The sequence below is a fragment of the Anser anser genome, assembly GCF_964211835.1.
Source record: "Anser anser genome assembly, chromosome: 10".
Lineage (NCBI taxonomy): Eukaryota > Metazoa > Chordata > Aves > Anseriformes > Anatidae > Anser > Anser anser.
This window is the reverse complement of record NC_139730.1, coordinates 2,286,048-2,302,198: the sequence shown is the minus strand read 5'-3', so window position 1 is coordinate 2,302,198 and position 16,151 is coordinate 2,286,048. Positions and strand designations below refer to the sequence as shown.

Here is a 16,151-nt window from a genome sequence, read left to right as displayed (position 1 = left end):
GAATAAACCAAACATGACTTAAGCCACCTTCTTCTGTTTGGAAAGCCGTACAGGACCCTGGTTTAAAACAGACCTCTTTTTGAGGAATTTTCTGTGGAAGGAAGTCTATTGATGTCTAATGTCAGTATGCAATTGTTGCAGCATTATGCGCAGATATCTCCACTGGGGGCATGTCCAGATTAAACATACATCTATTCTCTTGGATTTATTTGATTTATTTTTGCATTTATGGGCTCCTGGAATCTTGAGGGCAAACTTTCCCATTGTTTAGGTGCTTAGACAGAGAGCGAGATGCAGGAATAAGAAGCGGGTGTTGGTTTGCAGTTTTCTCTTGGAAGACATCTGCCCAGCTGGACTGGCAGAGGTACTGCTTCATCAAATTGCCTAGCACAAAGGCTGCTGCTTCCTTAGGTAGTGGCCATTAGTATTTTGACACTTGTTTTGGTTCTTTCATGTGAGAAAGCATCCAGTGTGCCCAGTAAAACAAAACCACCGCCATGCTGGACCTCAGCCTGACCTGCTCACCTTGATGAGACCACACTTCATAAGATTTCAGTTACGAAATACATTTCAATAATGAGCTGAGAACTAAGTGTCCTTTGTTAAATGTCATCCCTGGACATCAGAGACTTCGAACGGGATCTCCGGGCACGCACAGCGTGTGTGTGGCTGTGTAGGGCAGGTCTCACCTCCTGGGCAGGGATTGTCTGTGTGGGAAGGGCACGAGGGGGAGCCGTCCGGCAGCGAGTGGCAGCGTCGCCAAACCGTGCCTGTGTGTGAACACTGCCAAGGATTTAGTCCTTACCTCGATCTGAAAAACACGTGATGAGGTTTGAATGGGATTTTCAAAAGTGTGGCACGAGCTGATGCAGCAGACAGGACCAACAGGAATTTGGGAAAGAGCATTATAGACATATGCTATTTCTTCAGTGAATGACCAAAAGCTGTAGAACCACTCTCTCCTGAATACTGACAATTATTTTCTTTTGAATCCCTGACTTCTTGTCTTCGGCCATTTCTCTTTGGCAGTCATCTATTTCTTAAAAATACATATTGCTTTGAAAAAGGTGTACAATGCCCAGAGTATAAAATATTCTGCTCCCTCTCTCCCACTGGAACCTCGGTGAAAACTCAGCGATCCCATATTGCAGCGAGCGGAGCAGCAGTGCCTGGAAGGAGCACACCCGGTGTCTGCAGACCGCGGACCGGCTGGTGGCCAGCGCGTGGCAGGGGACTGTGCTCTGCCTGCGGGGACGCCTTCAAACACCGTCTGCAGCTACAGCTTTAGGAGGTATCTCTCAGCTGGTGTGACAGCGGGGTAATTTCACAAGCAGCGAAGAAGAGTAGACACAGGTTGTGGCATTGTGTGGTTGAGGGATTCACAAAAGTCTGGGAGAAAGTTCTTATATGGACACTTCATCCTGGAGTAGGTGTCTGTCATCAGCAAACAGGAAATCCCGTCCTGCTCGCTTCTTGCCCCAGCTCTTTGTTGCTGCCACCTCCCTTGCTCTAGCGTTATTCTTTGTGGCAATGACCTGGATCACAAAAGGCATCTAGCTAAAAACTAGACAAGTTAAAAAAAAAAAAAAGAATCACAAGCTTGGACTTAGGCCAAGCTGAAGTGCCTCTGCAGCTTGCAGCTTGTAGGAGTAAAAGTCAGAACAGGGCTATTAAAATTTGCCCATAAAGATCTAGGAGGGAGCCACGCTAAGGAATGAATCATGGGAACTTCAAAAGCCGACTGCTTTCCCCGAAAGAATCTGCTCCCCGAGCCGGTGACTTTGCCAGGCCGAACGTCTGGGTGCAGCCGCTCGCCGGCGCAGTTTCCTCTTTGTGGGAGCTGCTCTCTGCTGCGGTGCATTAGCATTTTTTTCCATGGGCACAGGCTAGGAGAGACAGGTTTCTTCACATTCTCCCGTATCTGCCTGAGAACAGCCTTCAGGAAGAACGCTGAGACACCACAGACTTCATATGTAACAGCTTTGGTGTGGGAACCGTGATCAACTGCTCTGCAAGGTTTTGGCTAGCTTCCCGGTCTGCCGGTGTTTGAGTTCTTGGGATGTCCTTGCACAGGAGTTGGAGGCGATTTATAGCTCGTGTGTTGGGAAACAGCACTCGTGTCAATCGTTTTTCCCAGATAAGTGGCAAATGTGGAGTCTTCCGGGACTTTTGGGTAGAAAGACTTCAGATTTTTGTTTTCTTTTGAAGAAACGAGGCAGCGCTCCCACTCCTTGCATCTGAAGTAGGAAGCGTTTGTGTTTTGGAAGGCTTTTGTTTCTGACAATCTGCATAAGAGAAACAAAAGAATGAGCCTGAACCCCCACCTCCTCCCAGATATCCCTGCCTGAGCGCATTATCGGGCTGCTTCTGCTCTTAAAAGATTTACGGCTGAGCTTTTCAGCTGTGCCGTGAGGCCGAGGTGCTGGCTCCCAAAAATGCCGCGCCGCTTCCAGGTGCTGAATGCGGCCCCGGTGCCTGGTGGTGAGGACCCCGAGCCGAGGAGAGTGTTGGTAAGTGGAGGCGTTAGCGTGCGGCTCCTGGGCCCCTTCCAGGCAGCCTGCGTGATATTTCCTCTGGAGCTGCAGTCGGATTAGATATTCATCTTCTCTTCCTGTTCCAAGCCGTTGTTTAGCGTTGATGTGTCCTCTCACACGATCGCCAAGTTCCAGCACAGTGGTGGCGAAGCCAGTCCTGCATCGGTGCTGGGATTTCTGAACTTTTTTAAGGGGAAGTTTAACCCTTGCTCTCCACTGGAGGTAGTGGCACGTATGCCCCTAGATCTCCGTAACCGCTTTGCGAATTCCAGCGCCACAAGAAGCTAAAACCCAGGCTCGGGCGTGCCTGGAGGCGGGTGTACACGCACCAGGCCCCGGCTTCCTTCGGGCGCTGGCAGCAGAACAAGCCTGGCAGCCCGGTGATCTCCTGTGCTACGGAAAGTGACCTGAGCCTGCCTCAATTCCTGGGGATCCTCGCAGTCGGGAGCTTTGCCTTCCAGAACGGGCCGTGCCCTTCAACTCCGGGCTGGCCGTTACACCGCAGTAGCTGTTCCAGCTCTTCGTTTGGCTCCCCGTCGGACGTGACTGGAGCAGCACGGCACACCGGTGAACTAGTGGAGTGCCGCAGAGGAATTTCAGTGCTGTGGTATTTGAAGATAAAGCGAGCAAAAGAAATGCGAAGGGCTGTCTGTGCCCCACCAGGCAGGGGTTTGGCTGGCTGAAAGGAGCTAAAGGCACGCGCAGACTTGCTGCTTTTGCAATGCACATAATTTCTCAGTTTTCAGGGATTTCCAGTGCTATGGCAAACGTTCTACATAGTTAGCAAATTCTGGATGTGGCAAATAACGTAACTTCTGATTTAAATGAGTCAAAATTAATTGAAGGCATATTTCCCCAAACTGTTCAGAGATTCTTGAGAAGTCTAATTATATCAGCCAGACTGCGCCTCCGCAAGCCAAATATCCTTTATCCTAAATACAGCTAGGAAGAGGTTAGGCATGTGACACAGCTCTTGTTAGTCAAAAGCTTTTGTTTCTTGCAGACTTTGTAAACTGTTCTTCTGACTGCCACTATGGATTTCACCACAACTTTGTGTCCATCTGAGCAGGTTAGGGAGACATTTAGGAGGTGCTACAGGAGGCAAAAGCTGTGTATCATATTAACAAAAAATAATGTTAAATATCAGCATGAATAAGTATTTAGTTTATATGCTTTCAATAGGCCATCATTTACATGACTGGCTATAAAATGACTGAAAAAAAACCTAGGGCATATGGGATGGGGTTTAATATTCCTCTGAAAATATAAGTGGCAAAATTTATCATAAATGGCTATTGTTTTCTAAAAGGATCAAGCTTCCTTTGCTACTTTGTGGTTGGTTTGTTTGTTTGTTTTGTTTGATTCTTTTTTTTTTTTAATCCTTGGAGATACAATATGTACATACACCATGGTTGGTTATTGATGTAGAATTCATTTACTTGTGTTTGCCTGCTTAGTGCAAACTCGTTACTTACCAGTAAGGTCCTTTGTTGACACAAAAAGACACTGGGGAAATATACTTTTTTATTTTTTTTTATTTTTCTTTAAATAAAGTCTTGTATTTGTATGAAATGCTTCTCCTTGGTAAAACAAAATAAGGAGCCCAGAAGCACTGGCATGCAGAATTTCACAGTTTCTTACATGGTACATGTGCCGTAGCACAGGGGCCATATAACCACATAGTGAGGAACCTAATATATTTTAAAAATCCAATGACAGGACCGATGGCTCGATGACTTAGAAAAACTTTTAAAACTCCTTGCCTGATAGTGCGAGGGTGAATAACTCTAATAAGCTTTGAAATGTATTTCCTCTAGAACAATGTGCTCTGGTCCTTTAAAGTTCAAGCCCTTGATTCATTGAAAGGGCTCTGCTGCCTTCTAAGGAGGGGAGTTAGCAGTGAAACTGGAGTTAAAGCGTTGACCTTGGTAAAGGACCTGTATCTACAAAAGCTGGTTGCAATCAAAAAGCTAAAGCAAACCCACAAAGCCCTTCCCCCAAATCCCCAGCCCTCTGCACAGACGAGATGTCAGCCTGTGTTTTTTATCATGACATCCCCAAATGGGACTGTGGCCCCCTGTTACTGTTGTTTGGGAAGCAAGAATATGGACATGTTCTGTAGGAAAAAGATAAACATTAAAAACAAAAATCTGTGCTAATGCACCTCTGGTGTCAGTGTGCAAAGTGCTAGCGTGGGTAATGCTGCTTTACTCCTTTTGTTTTCAGCCTCAGAAGGACAAGACTTCGGCTCGTTTCTGCATGACTGTGTAAAGAAACGATCATGGAGAAATGTATCTGAGTGACGAGTTTCACACAAAAATCAGATCCAAGGTCATTTTCTTCTCTGGCAGGTCTGTGATTTGGGGCCAGCCTCGAGGAAATTCTGTCTTCTCCATGTGAGCTTAAGTCAAAAAAGGAAGCATTTAATCAGGAGACAGGCACATTTTTCCACTGAAGTAAATTAAAGCACAAATTAAAGCAGCTTCAAGCTGCAGCCATGTGCTTCGCAACACCTCAGAAGGGCTCAGTGCTCACAGACTTACAGAAACTCTGAGTTTGGAAAGATCTCTAGGCCTTGAATCGAACCATCTGTTCAGAGTTAACTTCTGAGCTGGGTGGAAATCGTGCACGGTGTTACCAGGTGGGTTTCGAAACTGCAGATCTGGAGGTTTTATAACCTCCTTGGTCCATGTTTCAGTGCTGAATCCCTGTCACCGTAAGGAACCTTTTCCTTGTGTCCTGGCAGGATTTCCCATGCCGTGCCTGTCACCTCTGTCCTTTTGCTGAGCACCTCTGAGAACAGCCTGGTTCCATCACCTCTGTCAGGCGTTCAGGCAGGTGAGGAGGGCACGTGCGATGCCAGCTCATCCTCTCTTCTTCAGGGATTGATGTTTGAGGGTGCTTTTCACCTGCACATTGCAGTGCTTCTGAAAATGCCTTTCAGAAGGAAATCGCCTCTGTTTCAGGGCCTTTCTAGACCTTGGGCTGCTGTCACTTGTGTATGAGCTGTGCCTAGCCTGAGGATCTGGCATTAATTCAGCTGCTGCCTCAAAATCCTTGAAGCACTGAAGAGAATTAAAAAATACATAAAAAAAGGGATTGGTCTTTCCCTTCCTCCTCATCTCCCTTGAGCCTGTGGCTGATAGCATAAATGATTCCTCCTACCCTTAACCCATCCTTCTTCCTCAAAGCCAGAATAAATTCTGAAGTTTTAGCATTGTTTGGGAAATGTATCCCTAGCACAGCACTTAGATTGTGGCAGTAAATAAGCATAGTTTCAGTTCATATCCCTTTTTTGACCGTGAAGCAGGTATTCGGACTCAGATGGGAGTACCTGCGTGATGAGGAGCACGTGAGGGGTATTTGGTGACCGGTGCCTGAGGTCGTAGGCTCCTTCCCCTGCTTGGCCTCTGCCTCTGATGCAGTAAGCTGGTTAGGAGGATCCACACGTAACATAGTGCACACTCTGTTCTGGAGCCTAGCGTGCTACTCGCTGCTAAATTTACAGAGAAGAAAGCTGCTGCGTGCCAGAATTACATAAATTCCGCTGGTTTCCTATAGACTAAACCTCATATTCACTAGGTATGATTACCTCATGCTCACCTCTGCACCTGGGGAGTATACAAGGCCAACAAACAGACAGGCCGAGCCAGAAAAAAGCTTCCTGGTTCCTGAAATCGCTCTGCTTATTCAGTGAAATGCTGAATGGTGCGCGAGGTCAGGGTGGGGGCACGCGTGGTGATTTGGAGGCCTGGCCCTGTTTATTGTGCAGTTCAGCCCCTGGCTCTGGGCGCTCAGGGCCTTGCCCCGATGAGGTCTGGCTGCTGAAAGGGACCAAGGTGCGATGCGCAGCGTGGTTCTGCGTGAAATGGTGAGAGTGACTGCACGGCTCCCAGCTTCCCCAGGACAAACTCACGCAGCAGAAAACTCCTGTTTTGCTAACAAGGCTGTTATACTTTGGTGGTGCACCAGCTCTGTTTCCTGCTTACATCTCCACGTGCACACGGGGAGTCCCGTTCGCAGGGGGAGATCAGACGAGAGGATATCTTCACTGAAGAGTGGCAGGTGCAGGTAGAGAATAATGACCAAGTCATGGAAACTCTCAATTAAAAGTGTCCTTTCAGCCCGAACAGGGGTTTTCATAGGCAATTTTTTTTTGTGTGTGTGTTACAATATGTTTTTGCAAATGAAAGCTTGATACATTTTCTTTTTTTAAAGAGAAGAGTTTTTTGAGAAAGCAAGACCCCTTTTACCTCCCATTACATAAAACTTACTGTCTCCCTCAGCTGTCCGGAGAGCTCACAGGCAGGAGTGACTTCTCTTTATATGGAACAGAAAGATGATCTGTAATGAAGAGCACTGCCTTTTCATTTTTATCTGCTCCATTTTTGCAAGGCATTTTGAGCTAAGCAATGTTAGAAGCAGCAGGAAATTAAGTCAGGCTACAAGACTTGCTGTCTTTAGGGGAAGTGCTGCTGGGGTATCTCTGAAAGCAACAAAATACCCTGAGCGTACCCGTAGGGCCCTAAATGAGGTGCCCCGTGTCTCCACAGCCTTGCACCTTGCTCGGCCTCTCTGTGCTGGTGACTGCAGGATGCACGGTCCCTTCACGCTCGTGACACCGGTTCTCTGATGTCTGCATTTTCAGAATCTGCTTTCCCAAGGAAAAGTTGTTTTTCATGGTCTCATTTGCTTGTCTGTGTATCTGTCTCCCTCCCTTGTGATGCAGAACCCGCTCACCAAAGGTCTCTCTGCAAGGTCTGTGACACAAAGAGGCTCACCACTGAGGGAGGCACCTTAAATGCTTTGGCTCTGACCTGGCCTCACACCTAGCTAGACACCCAAGGACCCACATGAGCGAGGCAGTGTAATGTCTGAACCACAGGCTGTGTCATAAAGCAAAATCCATCCAAGTTTGCTTAATTCCAGCGTTCACGATCTGCTGGTTTTACTTTCACCCGTCTGCCTTCCCGGTTATTGCTCCCGAACATTTTTGCCACGCCCTCCTTCTCTCTACTCTTTTCAGTCCTTCCTGGAAATGTATCTAAGTCATTAATTAAATCACTTAATGGGAGCATCAAGATAGTTACAGGATATAACGAGCGATCCTATTACTGTGACCGTTGTCCTGCCTTCTCCGGTCCCCACCCACCTCTTTCATTTTTGCTCCTGCGGCCTGTTGTATCATGTCTCCGCAGAAGATTACCATTTCAAGGCAAAGACTGTGCCATTGTTTGCTGAGAACCACCCAGGATAGCTAGGGGAGCTCAAGTAATAATAACTATTATTAATAGTGTGGTAGAGGGTGGAATTTGGCTGCCGTCTCCTTTCTGTGTGCAGGGCTTTATGCTGAGATACATTGCTGTGCTCCAGCGTGTACTTGCCCCTGGAAAATACAGAACATAGGGACTTTGCCTCAGCTTTTAACGTTCCTGAAAATATTTTTGAGTCAATGTAGCTTGAAAATCTCACTCGAAGCGAACTCCTCCTATCCATGTGGCATATTTGCCCCGAACGGGACGTGCCAGCAGGTTAACTCGAGCCAGCGTTTGGACGACGAGCAGCACTGGAAGCCCTGGCCCAGGAGCTCCCCGACGATCCCTCTCAGCACGCCTGTTTCCTTGCTGACAAGCTGCTGGAAGACAAACGAGACAGGCTGAGACTGAGCAAGTTAAGCACCAGAGGTGCAAACTGCGTGTGTACGTACCACCGTTCCTCAGCCTCAAGTCTCACCTACCCTGGCAAGCAAGATTTTTTTACATAATTGACTTAATTAGCTCAATCGAACTACGGATTGTGAAATAACCTGGATATACAAATTTCTTCCAGAAGGATGGTACTGTACGCGTTAACTGGGTTAACAGCTTTTCTTTAGTCACCTGCCAAACAGTTGGCTTGGTTTTTATCGTGACTTGAAAAAGAAATGACATCATTAATGCAATAATAACAAATCATTTCTAAGTATATCAGTGGATCTTCCGACTGGATCATTTTAATGATTGCCCTCCAGCTCACTTTTTCTTTCAGACATCATCTTCATGTCTAGTAATAACTATTCATTCACTTCTTTCTCATTGTTTTGGTTCTTGGTAAGGGAAGCAAAAAGGGCAGAACCCTTCAGAAGCATTCACATCCGAATAAATCAATGGTTGCGTTACCTCTGAGCAGGTTCTTGCAGCTTTGTTTAATGTTTATTGTTTTATTTTTTTTCCTCCGAGTTTCTGAGGTTTGGAATGCAAAGCATTCTTCTGTTGGTAGTATTGTTGGTACAATTTTTAATACTCAAACTATTTTATGCTTTCTATAGAAAAGCAACATCTCCCACAGTTCATTCATCTCTTCATTAAAATACAAGCTTTGCAGCATCGTCGGAAGTCAAATAAAATTTGACTTGAGCTTGAACATCTTTTGGGGAGAGTTTCCTATCAACAAGGACTGGAACCAAATCTTTTGACCCCTTTTCTTGACTATGCCTTTAAGTCACTGTCTGACTCTGGTAATTTAATTAACTTTTTAGCACTTGCCTGCAAAACAGGGATGATTATTTTCATCCTCACCCAGAATTGTTATGACGCTTAATTAAGGTATGCCTTTAAAGTACTTTCCTTAATACTCTCCAGCAGATTAGTGTATTAATGTATATCACATGCGTTACATTTAAGTAGCTTTTTACCAAGAACATTATGTGAATGGATACTTTGAAAAAAAACCTTAGTGTGTGTCTCTGCTCATGATAGTGTTTTACGTCAACTCACTTCTTTGAGTCAGAAATTTAAATGTAGCAATTAATGTCTCCCTGAGCCTGAAAGCCAAGGCTCCACAATTAACAATAACGTGCAGGTGATAATTAAGCTTGTTTTATATATCCTGGTTCTAGAAGCTGATAATACAGACAATCCGAGCTGCCTGGTCATAGCTGATATTTAGGGAAGGGCAGCGAGGAAGCTCAGTTTTGAAAAAGATGATGTAGTCATGCAGGAATGCAGTCATCTGAAAAGCACCTATGATAGATGGGGAAAAAAATGCTTCATTCTTCCATAACTAGGTCTCTCCAATGGTTCCCTATGATCAACATAACACATGTCAGAAACGGAGTTGACGTGGACTGAGACTTGGCAGGTCCCACAACCAGAGCATCAGCCATCTAGTGATGTGAAGAGCTGGCAAGGTGCTCGGGCTAGCAAGGCAGCCCACACTTAGGTGATAATTTATGGCTACCTGTAATCTCCTCTAAATAGAAACCATTCATATTCTCACTAGGGAAGCTAGAAATGACCAGACAATGTGAGTTCAGCCAAACCAAAACTTCATATGACTTTGCAAAAGGCAAACGCTCTCTGGTACTGACATTAACAATGGTATGGGCTCTTAGAAAGTGTGTGCTTTTAGGATTCATTTATTTTAGTATTGTTTGCTTGTGTAATTTCAGAAACTGGCAGTTTATAAGAGCTGAGACCGAGTTCTAACTCTTGGACTTTGCTTCTGTTTATTTAAAGCATAAAAAAAGACTCCGTACCAGCCCAGGGCGGCCCAGCGCAGTGCAGTGTTTGTGCCCTCCCAACGGGTGACTTGCTGATAATTCCAAACATGTGCGATACTGAAATTATTAGTCACTGATGCTATCGTGGTGCTGCAGCGTTTGTGCAGACACTCTCCTCGCCCCACCCTGTGGTTTGGCATCGCTCTGCCCTTCCCTGGTGTGCTCCTGCCTCCGCCCTGGGAGGTAAATGGCAAATGGCGCGGGCAGGGCAGGCCTGGCTGAGGCCTGGGCTGCGTCGCCAGGCCGCGATGCTCGTCCCGCTCCTCCACACAGGGCCACGGCCAAAGGGAGCTGGCGTGCGCAAGAGGCAGTGAATTTGGGGAAGGTGTTGTGCTTTGGGAACAGTCTTAAGTCGAGCAGGGGCTGATCTCAGTCCTTGTGATCCTGGGAGTGTGCCACCTTGCGTGGATGAAGACTTCCAGGAACAGGTCTGGGGCCTCCTGTGAGATCAGATCGGGTTGTCGTGGAATGAGCTTTTGTAAAGGAGAGAGTTCTCCATTCACAGGCCCTCTTGTCTCTCAAAGATTTAATATTTCCATAGTTGGCACCATAAAGAATTCAAATGCTATGGTCTGCCTGTAATCGCACACTGGAGCTAATAGATCCCGCTTGAGAATCTTGGTTTAGGTCTACCTTTTCCTCGAATCTGATTTATTTATATGCTGAGATCAAGGATTCCGCATGAAATTTCCTTAATTCTGTGGGTGCTGATGTCTAATTCTGGTCTGAGCTATTCTCTGCTCTGCCTGTCTGTCTGTACATGCTGCTTATCTTTACACAAATGCATAGTTGTGTGCTGCTTTTTATGAACGTTCTTCATTATCATCCCGGAGATAGTGAAATACTGCAAGGGGACAGGGATTATCTATTATTTATTCTGTATACACAATAATGTAATACAGCCTTTAGGTATCACTGAAACTCAAATCATTAATTCCATTAAGTTTAACCAGTGAGAAAAACTTTACTTGGTTCACGGTTCTTTGTGTTTGATTGATTTCTCTTCTGTGGAGCAATAGGTTCTCCACAATTCTTCCCTTCTCTCTCTCTCTTTTAAGTTTTCTTTCTCTGTAACCGTTAAGCAGTTCCACGTGGAGATGTGAAAACTTCACAGGCAATAAAGCTTATATCCTGCAAATCTCCCTATTCAATATTAAAAACATCTAAAGGAGGGGAGGCACTGTTGAAATATTTTGGGTTATGCTTAGGAATGGACACAGGGATTGGATTTGTTCAACAAAATAATCTTCACAATTTTAGGAATGGCTCAATGAATGAATCTGAATCCAGTGGAAGGATGGAAATTACCTTCTACAGACAGTGCAATCAAACAACTTCTGTAAAGCTGTTAGTAATGTTAAGGTCATGTGAAAAATATCTTAAAAGCAGAAGGGACAGCGGCACCTGCCACTGCCTTTTGTTACCTGTGAAAGTCCTTCTCTCCTACCACTGACCTTCAAAAAGATGCTTTTCCTTGCAAAGGGGAAACATCTGTTTCTCGTGTAATTTGATACTTAAACTTAGGATACACGGCAGAAATATTTGTCAAAAATAGGTTAGAGGCAAAGAGTGGAAGGATGGGTTTGTGCGTCCATAGTGGAAACAAGATGATACTTTCAAATCATGTAGTTTGGAAAATTTTATATAAGAAGCATGGGATTATTTGTGTGTTTGTATGTATTTGTGTATATGTCATTAGTAATTGTTTCTAATAGGCTATGGTTTGGGAAATGCTAGCCTTTGCATTGCTAGTCTCATCCTCTCAAGGTGGTTGCCATGTTCATTGCACTTGTTTCTTGTTAACTCGTGGAAAAATCTTCTAGTTACACTTCCTTACTCTGTTGTGCTACACCTGCCATCATAGCACCCATACAGTCTAGTGCTCCTGGGGTTGTCTTTTAAGAAAAAGATTGAATGCAAAACCAAATAACTGTATGAAGCACAGCTACAGAATATCCTAGTCTATACAACAGGCTTATAACTCTCCTTGATGAGCAATGAAAACTGAAGTCTGATGTCATATGAGCATTGTCAAAGGAGTGAAAAAGAGCACGTGAGTGTGTAGTTAAGTTATTTAAATATCACCAAGTCTGTGCTTAAATGTAGGCAGCAGCATGCAGAGTTTTGTGGTTCTTTATGCCTTAAAGGAAAACCTTGTAACTTGTTTTTCTTCGTGTTGCCATAACACTTCGTATCTTAGCAATAAATATTGGGTAGATTTAGTGTTATCACAAGAAATTTGTGCTCCAGAGATTTACTGTTCCACTCCCACAGTACCCTTAAACCCCACATCAGTAGCAGGACAGCAGTTTCTGGCCTGTGTTAGGACCAATTTACCTCATTTCCTCTGCTTCAGCAAAGTGAGATTGAAGGGGTTAGCAAAATAACAAAAATAAAAACAGGAGGAAAGCTATTGCTAGCCTCTGTGAGTAACAGTCTCCGAGTCACACTTCAGAACAAGCCCAAAGGGTTCTGCTCAGGCAGGACCCTGCTAAAATTTCGTGCTTGTCACTGTTGTCATGTCTCATCTGGGTGTCTTTAACGTGAAATAAAGTATTACTGAGTTAAGGATCAAATAAAGTGAAAAATGCACTCGTCTGTGTCCATGACTTGTGCCAAAGACTTTTTCATTCCTACCTCAGCTCTAATTTGAAACGTGTTAAATAAAAATCTCCAGGAGAGTATTCGGAATAGATAGGCGTGTTCAGGTCAGCATACAGTTTGGCAGTGCCGTGGACCTCATCTCTAATTACTAGAGAAATAGTGAGTTAGCGAGTTAAAATACACAGCAACTGTGACCTAAATCATTTCCATTCTGGATACTGGCTTGAAATAAAGAGGGCTTTTCATTAGCGTGGCACAGATTTAGTGTCGTGGGCCATGGAGTTTGTGCTTCAGAGGAAGTGCGGTCAATGGGCCATTAAGTTTTGAAACAGGAGGCAGGCATCTTCTAATCTCAGTGCTGTTGACAATAAATATTGGGGAATAGCTTAATATAGATTCGTGATAGCCATGCCAAAGCCGTTCAAGTAAACTCCGACTTGTAATACTATGAACGTGCATGCACTGCACTCACATAATGGAGGGATCGCTTGCGGGTCCCAGAGGAGATCTTTCCTTTCAGCCCTGGAAGATGAGAAACCGACTGGGAAATCTAACCCTGTGGACAGATTGAGTAGCAATTACTTGTATGGCGGGGATTTGCTTTTCCCCTGTTGAAAATAAAAATGTTAAAATTAGAAAACAGTCCCTGAATTTTGGCAGTTTCCCATTTAAAAACAAGTAAACAAACAACCCCTCAAACGGAGATTTGCACCTCCTTAAGCCCTTCGGGACGTATGTGCAGGGGGAAGCCCTCACGCTGGGTGAGTGCAGTCAGCCGAGGCAGAGCAGCACAAGAGGTCCCTGGCAGCAGGGCCGCGCGGTACAGGGGGGACAGGAGATGTCTCAGTTTAATGTAGTAGGGTCTGTGAATCACATGGGAGTGCTTTGGGTTGGCGCTCTTTGGACTGTTTTTTTAAGTGATTATAATTGTACAAAGCCAAGTAGCTTGTCTGTAGCTTGTCTGCTTGTGTCAGGGTGGTAGGGGACAGAAGGAGCCCTGCAGCCTCCTCCTGCCTGCCTCTTCAGACGTGCATCCCGGGTACGGTAAGCCACACAAGGAAAATAAGAGAACTGCTCATAAAAACGTGTATTTTCTGCAAGATCAGGGTGCTCAAATTTACAGAGGGCATTTGGGTGCCTGGGTCCAAATTAGAAGCTTTGAAAGCCTTAGCCTTCAGATTTCATTTTATATTTTTAACATTTTTTGCGGAAATTTTTCACGTTATTCTGGTGGAGGTATCATTCTGTGAGAACTACGGGGCCATTTTTTGCTGTATGAACACCTACAGAGGTGCGAGGTGCAGATACTCCCTACAGCAAAACTGCGCATCCCAAAAGCTAGTGGCAGTACTAGTTACTGGCTTCCTCCGTCTTTCCATATGGCCGTGGTTGTACTTGCAGCATGCTGTGAAAACTCTAACCTGGAGATGGAGTAGTTCATTTGCAATGGTCTTCTGTGATTTTCATCAGCTTTTTTATCTGAATGCTTCACTACAATGTGTTTTTTTTCCGGTGTCTCCAATGAAAAGGGGGTGTTGTTACCCTCATTTAAAGGTGGAAGTTGGTAGCTCAGGATTGTTTTGTAGAATAAATATATTAAAAAATGAAATAAATGAATAGGGATACCTTGCCTGAAACAGCTGGACTTGGCATTTTTTGAATTTGTGTCATTAAAAACTTTAATACATAGTTCATCTCTATGGCACGTGCTTGATAGACTTGATCAGCCATCTGTTTGAGGCTAAGACCAGCCTCTATCTTCGTGAAATTTGTTGCGTTGTTCACCATGCCTTTTACCACTTCTTCAACAAAAAAGCTTCTGTGGACAACAGTTTGCCTCACTGCCTCCTGGAGCCACATCATCCTATGAGCAGATCCTGTGGAAAAATAGCACGTAATCCTGTAATTAGACTGTGTCATAGTGTACACACTCCGAGAGGTCAAACAGAGGTTGAGCAGGCAACCTTATTTCTGTCATTTCCTTGCTTTTGACTTTGCAGCCTTAAAAAGTATTCTTTTCACAGTTTCTATATGCATCTGCATCAGTCAGGTTCCTCTTTTGTCTATTAAAATGCCTCTGTCTCTGCAACATAGATGCATTTACTTTGCTGACTACATTTGGGCAGACTCATTTAAGACCATAGAAAAATGTGCCCCTGCCACAAAAGCCTGTCTATCTCATCCCCAGGTGGATTTTTATTTCCTATTCTGAAGCACGGGGATCCTAACCCTTCTCAAAAGTTGTTGTGACCATTTTGACACAAGGCCAAATAATTTTTTCCCCTATACTCCTTTTCATAGACAATTTGGGTTTAGTTATTGTGAACAATTTGACTAGAAGCAGATACTTGCTTGGAAGATTGCAACCTGAGTGCTGAAAGTAACCGAGTAATAATTAGATGGAAATAGCATTTCACAAGTCAAGCAACACTGGGGCAGGCTGTAGGGATAGCTGTGTCTGTTTCCTGAGCGACTGAAAAATTCACTGAAACAATTGCAAGTGTTCTTAGTGCGTGGATGTACTTAGAAGCACTTGGTCTGGTAGGTGTATGAAAATGCTGAAGGGAATTGAAATGAGCTCCCATCCTCTGCTGAGTGAGAGTTTCGTGACAGCGTAGTATTTGCCAAAAGAACAGGTAAGGACAGTAAACAGCAACGAGGAACGGTGATATTTGGAAGTGAATGCTAAAATTTCTCTAAAAAGGAATCCAGCCTCTGCTTCGCAGAAAGGCAGGATCCTCCCTGACCCTGTCCCCACGGCCGCCCGATGTGCCTGGTCTGACCAGCGGCACTGCGTCCGCTCCGGGTGTCCTGCTTTCTGCTGCGGGTTGTGGTGGATGCAACTCTGCAGGGGCAGCGTAAAACCTCACATACATCTGCACGTATATATAGGTACACAGAGATGGATAGAGATGGAAATATGTAGATGGATATCAAAAGGAAAAAGAAAGCTACAGCTTGATCAACTTATAATTATTTCTCCTGGTTATTTAACTCTCAAAGAATGCAAAACTGCTACTCCGTTAAATTACATTAAAGTCTGGTTTTCTTCACGACTGGTTTTGCCTGGCAGCCTTCCCTCACGGAGGTAGGCCCCACGGGAGGAATGTGCTCATTGCGTGTCGGGGAAGCGGCCAGTCTCACTGCCCAAGCGCGGAGTCGTTTTTGTTGCTTTCATTTCGAACTCTCTTCAGTGGGTGAGATTTTCTGACAAACCGAATGAGGAAAGAGTGCTGCACGTGGGCTGAGCCTACCTGTGATCCAGAGTGCTGGAAGAAGCGCTGCTTGTAGCTCAGGTAGGAGCTCGGGGAAGAGCTCAGACCCTGGGTTGGTGAGCGTGGATGCATCCCTCCAGCTGCTCCTCGCTCAAGAGTCTAAATGCCGCAACTTCATCCAGCCACTCAAGAAGCTTCTGGCTGAATGTGCGTAGTAACAAATGGAGGCAGTAAATAGCTTTTAGCTGGCCCTGATTC

The 16,151-nt window shown here is 45.0% G+C and overlaps 1 protein-coding gene across 2 annotated transcripts in view; it reads left to right on the top strand.

Moving 5' to 3' along the window:
• LOC310905233 (uncharacterized protein) overlaps positions 1–16,151 on the top strand; it is a 169,210-nt gene that overhangs the window by 57,594 nt on the left and 95,465 nt on the right. Inside the window, exon 5 of one of the 2 annotated variants that reach the window (XM_083851267.1) lies at positions 272–6,644. The exons of the other annotated variant lie outside the window; for it this stretch is intronic. Coding sequence (XP_083707393.1) covers positions 272–279 — 8 coding nt within the window. The 3' untranslated portion in view covers positions 280–6,644. Of the gene's footprint in view, positions 1–271; positions 6,645–16,151 lie in introns of those variants that run through there. 2 annotated transcript variants of the gene reach the window in all.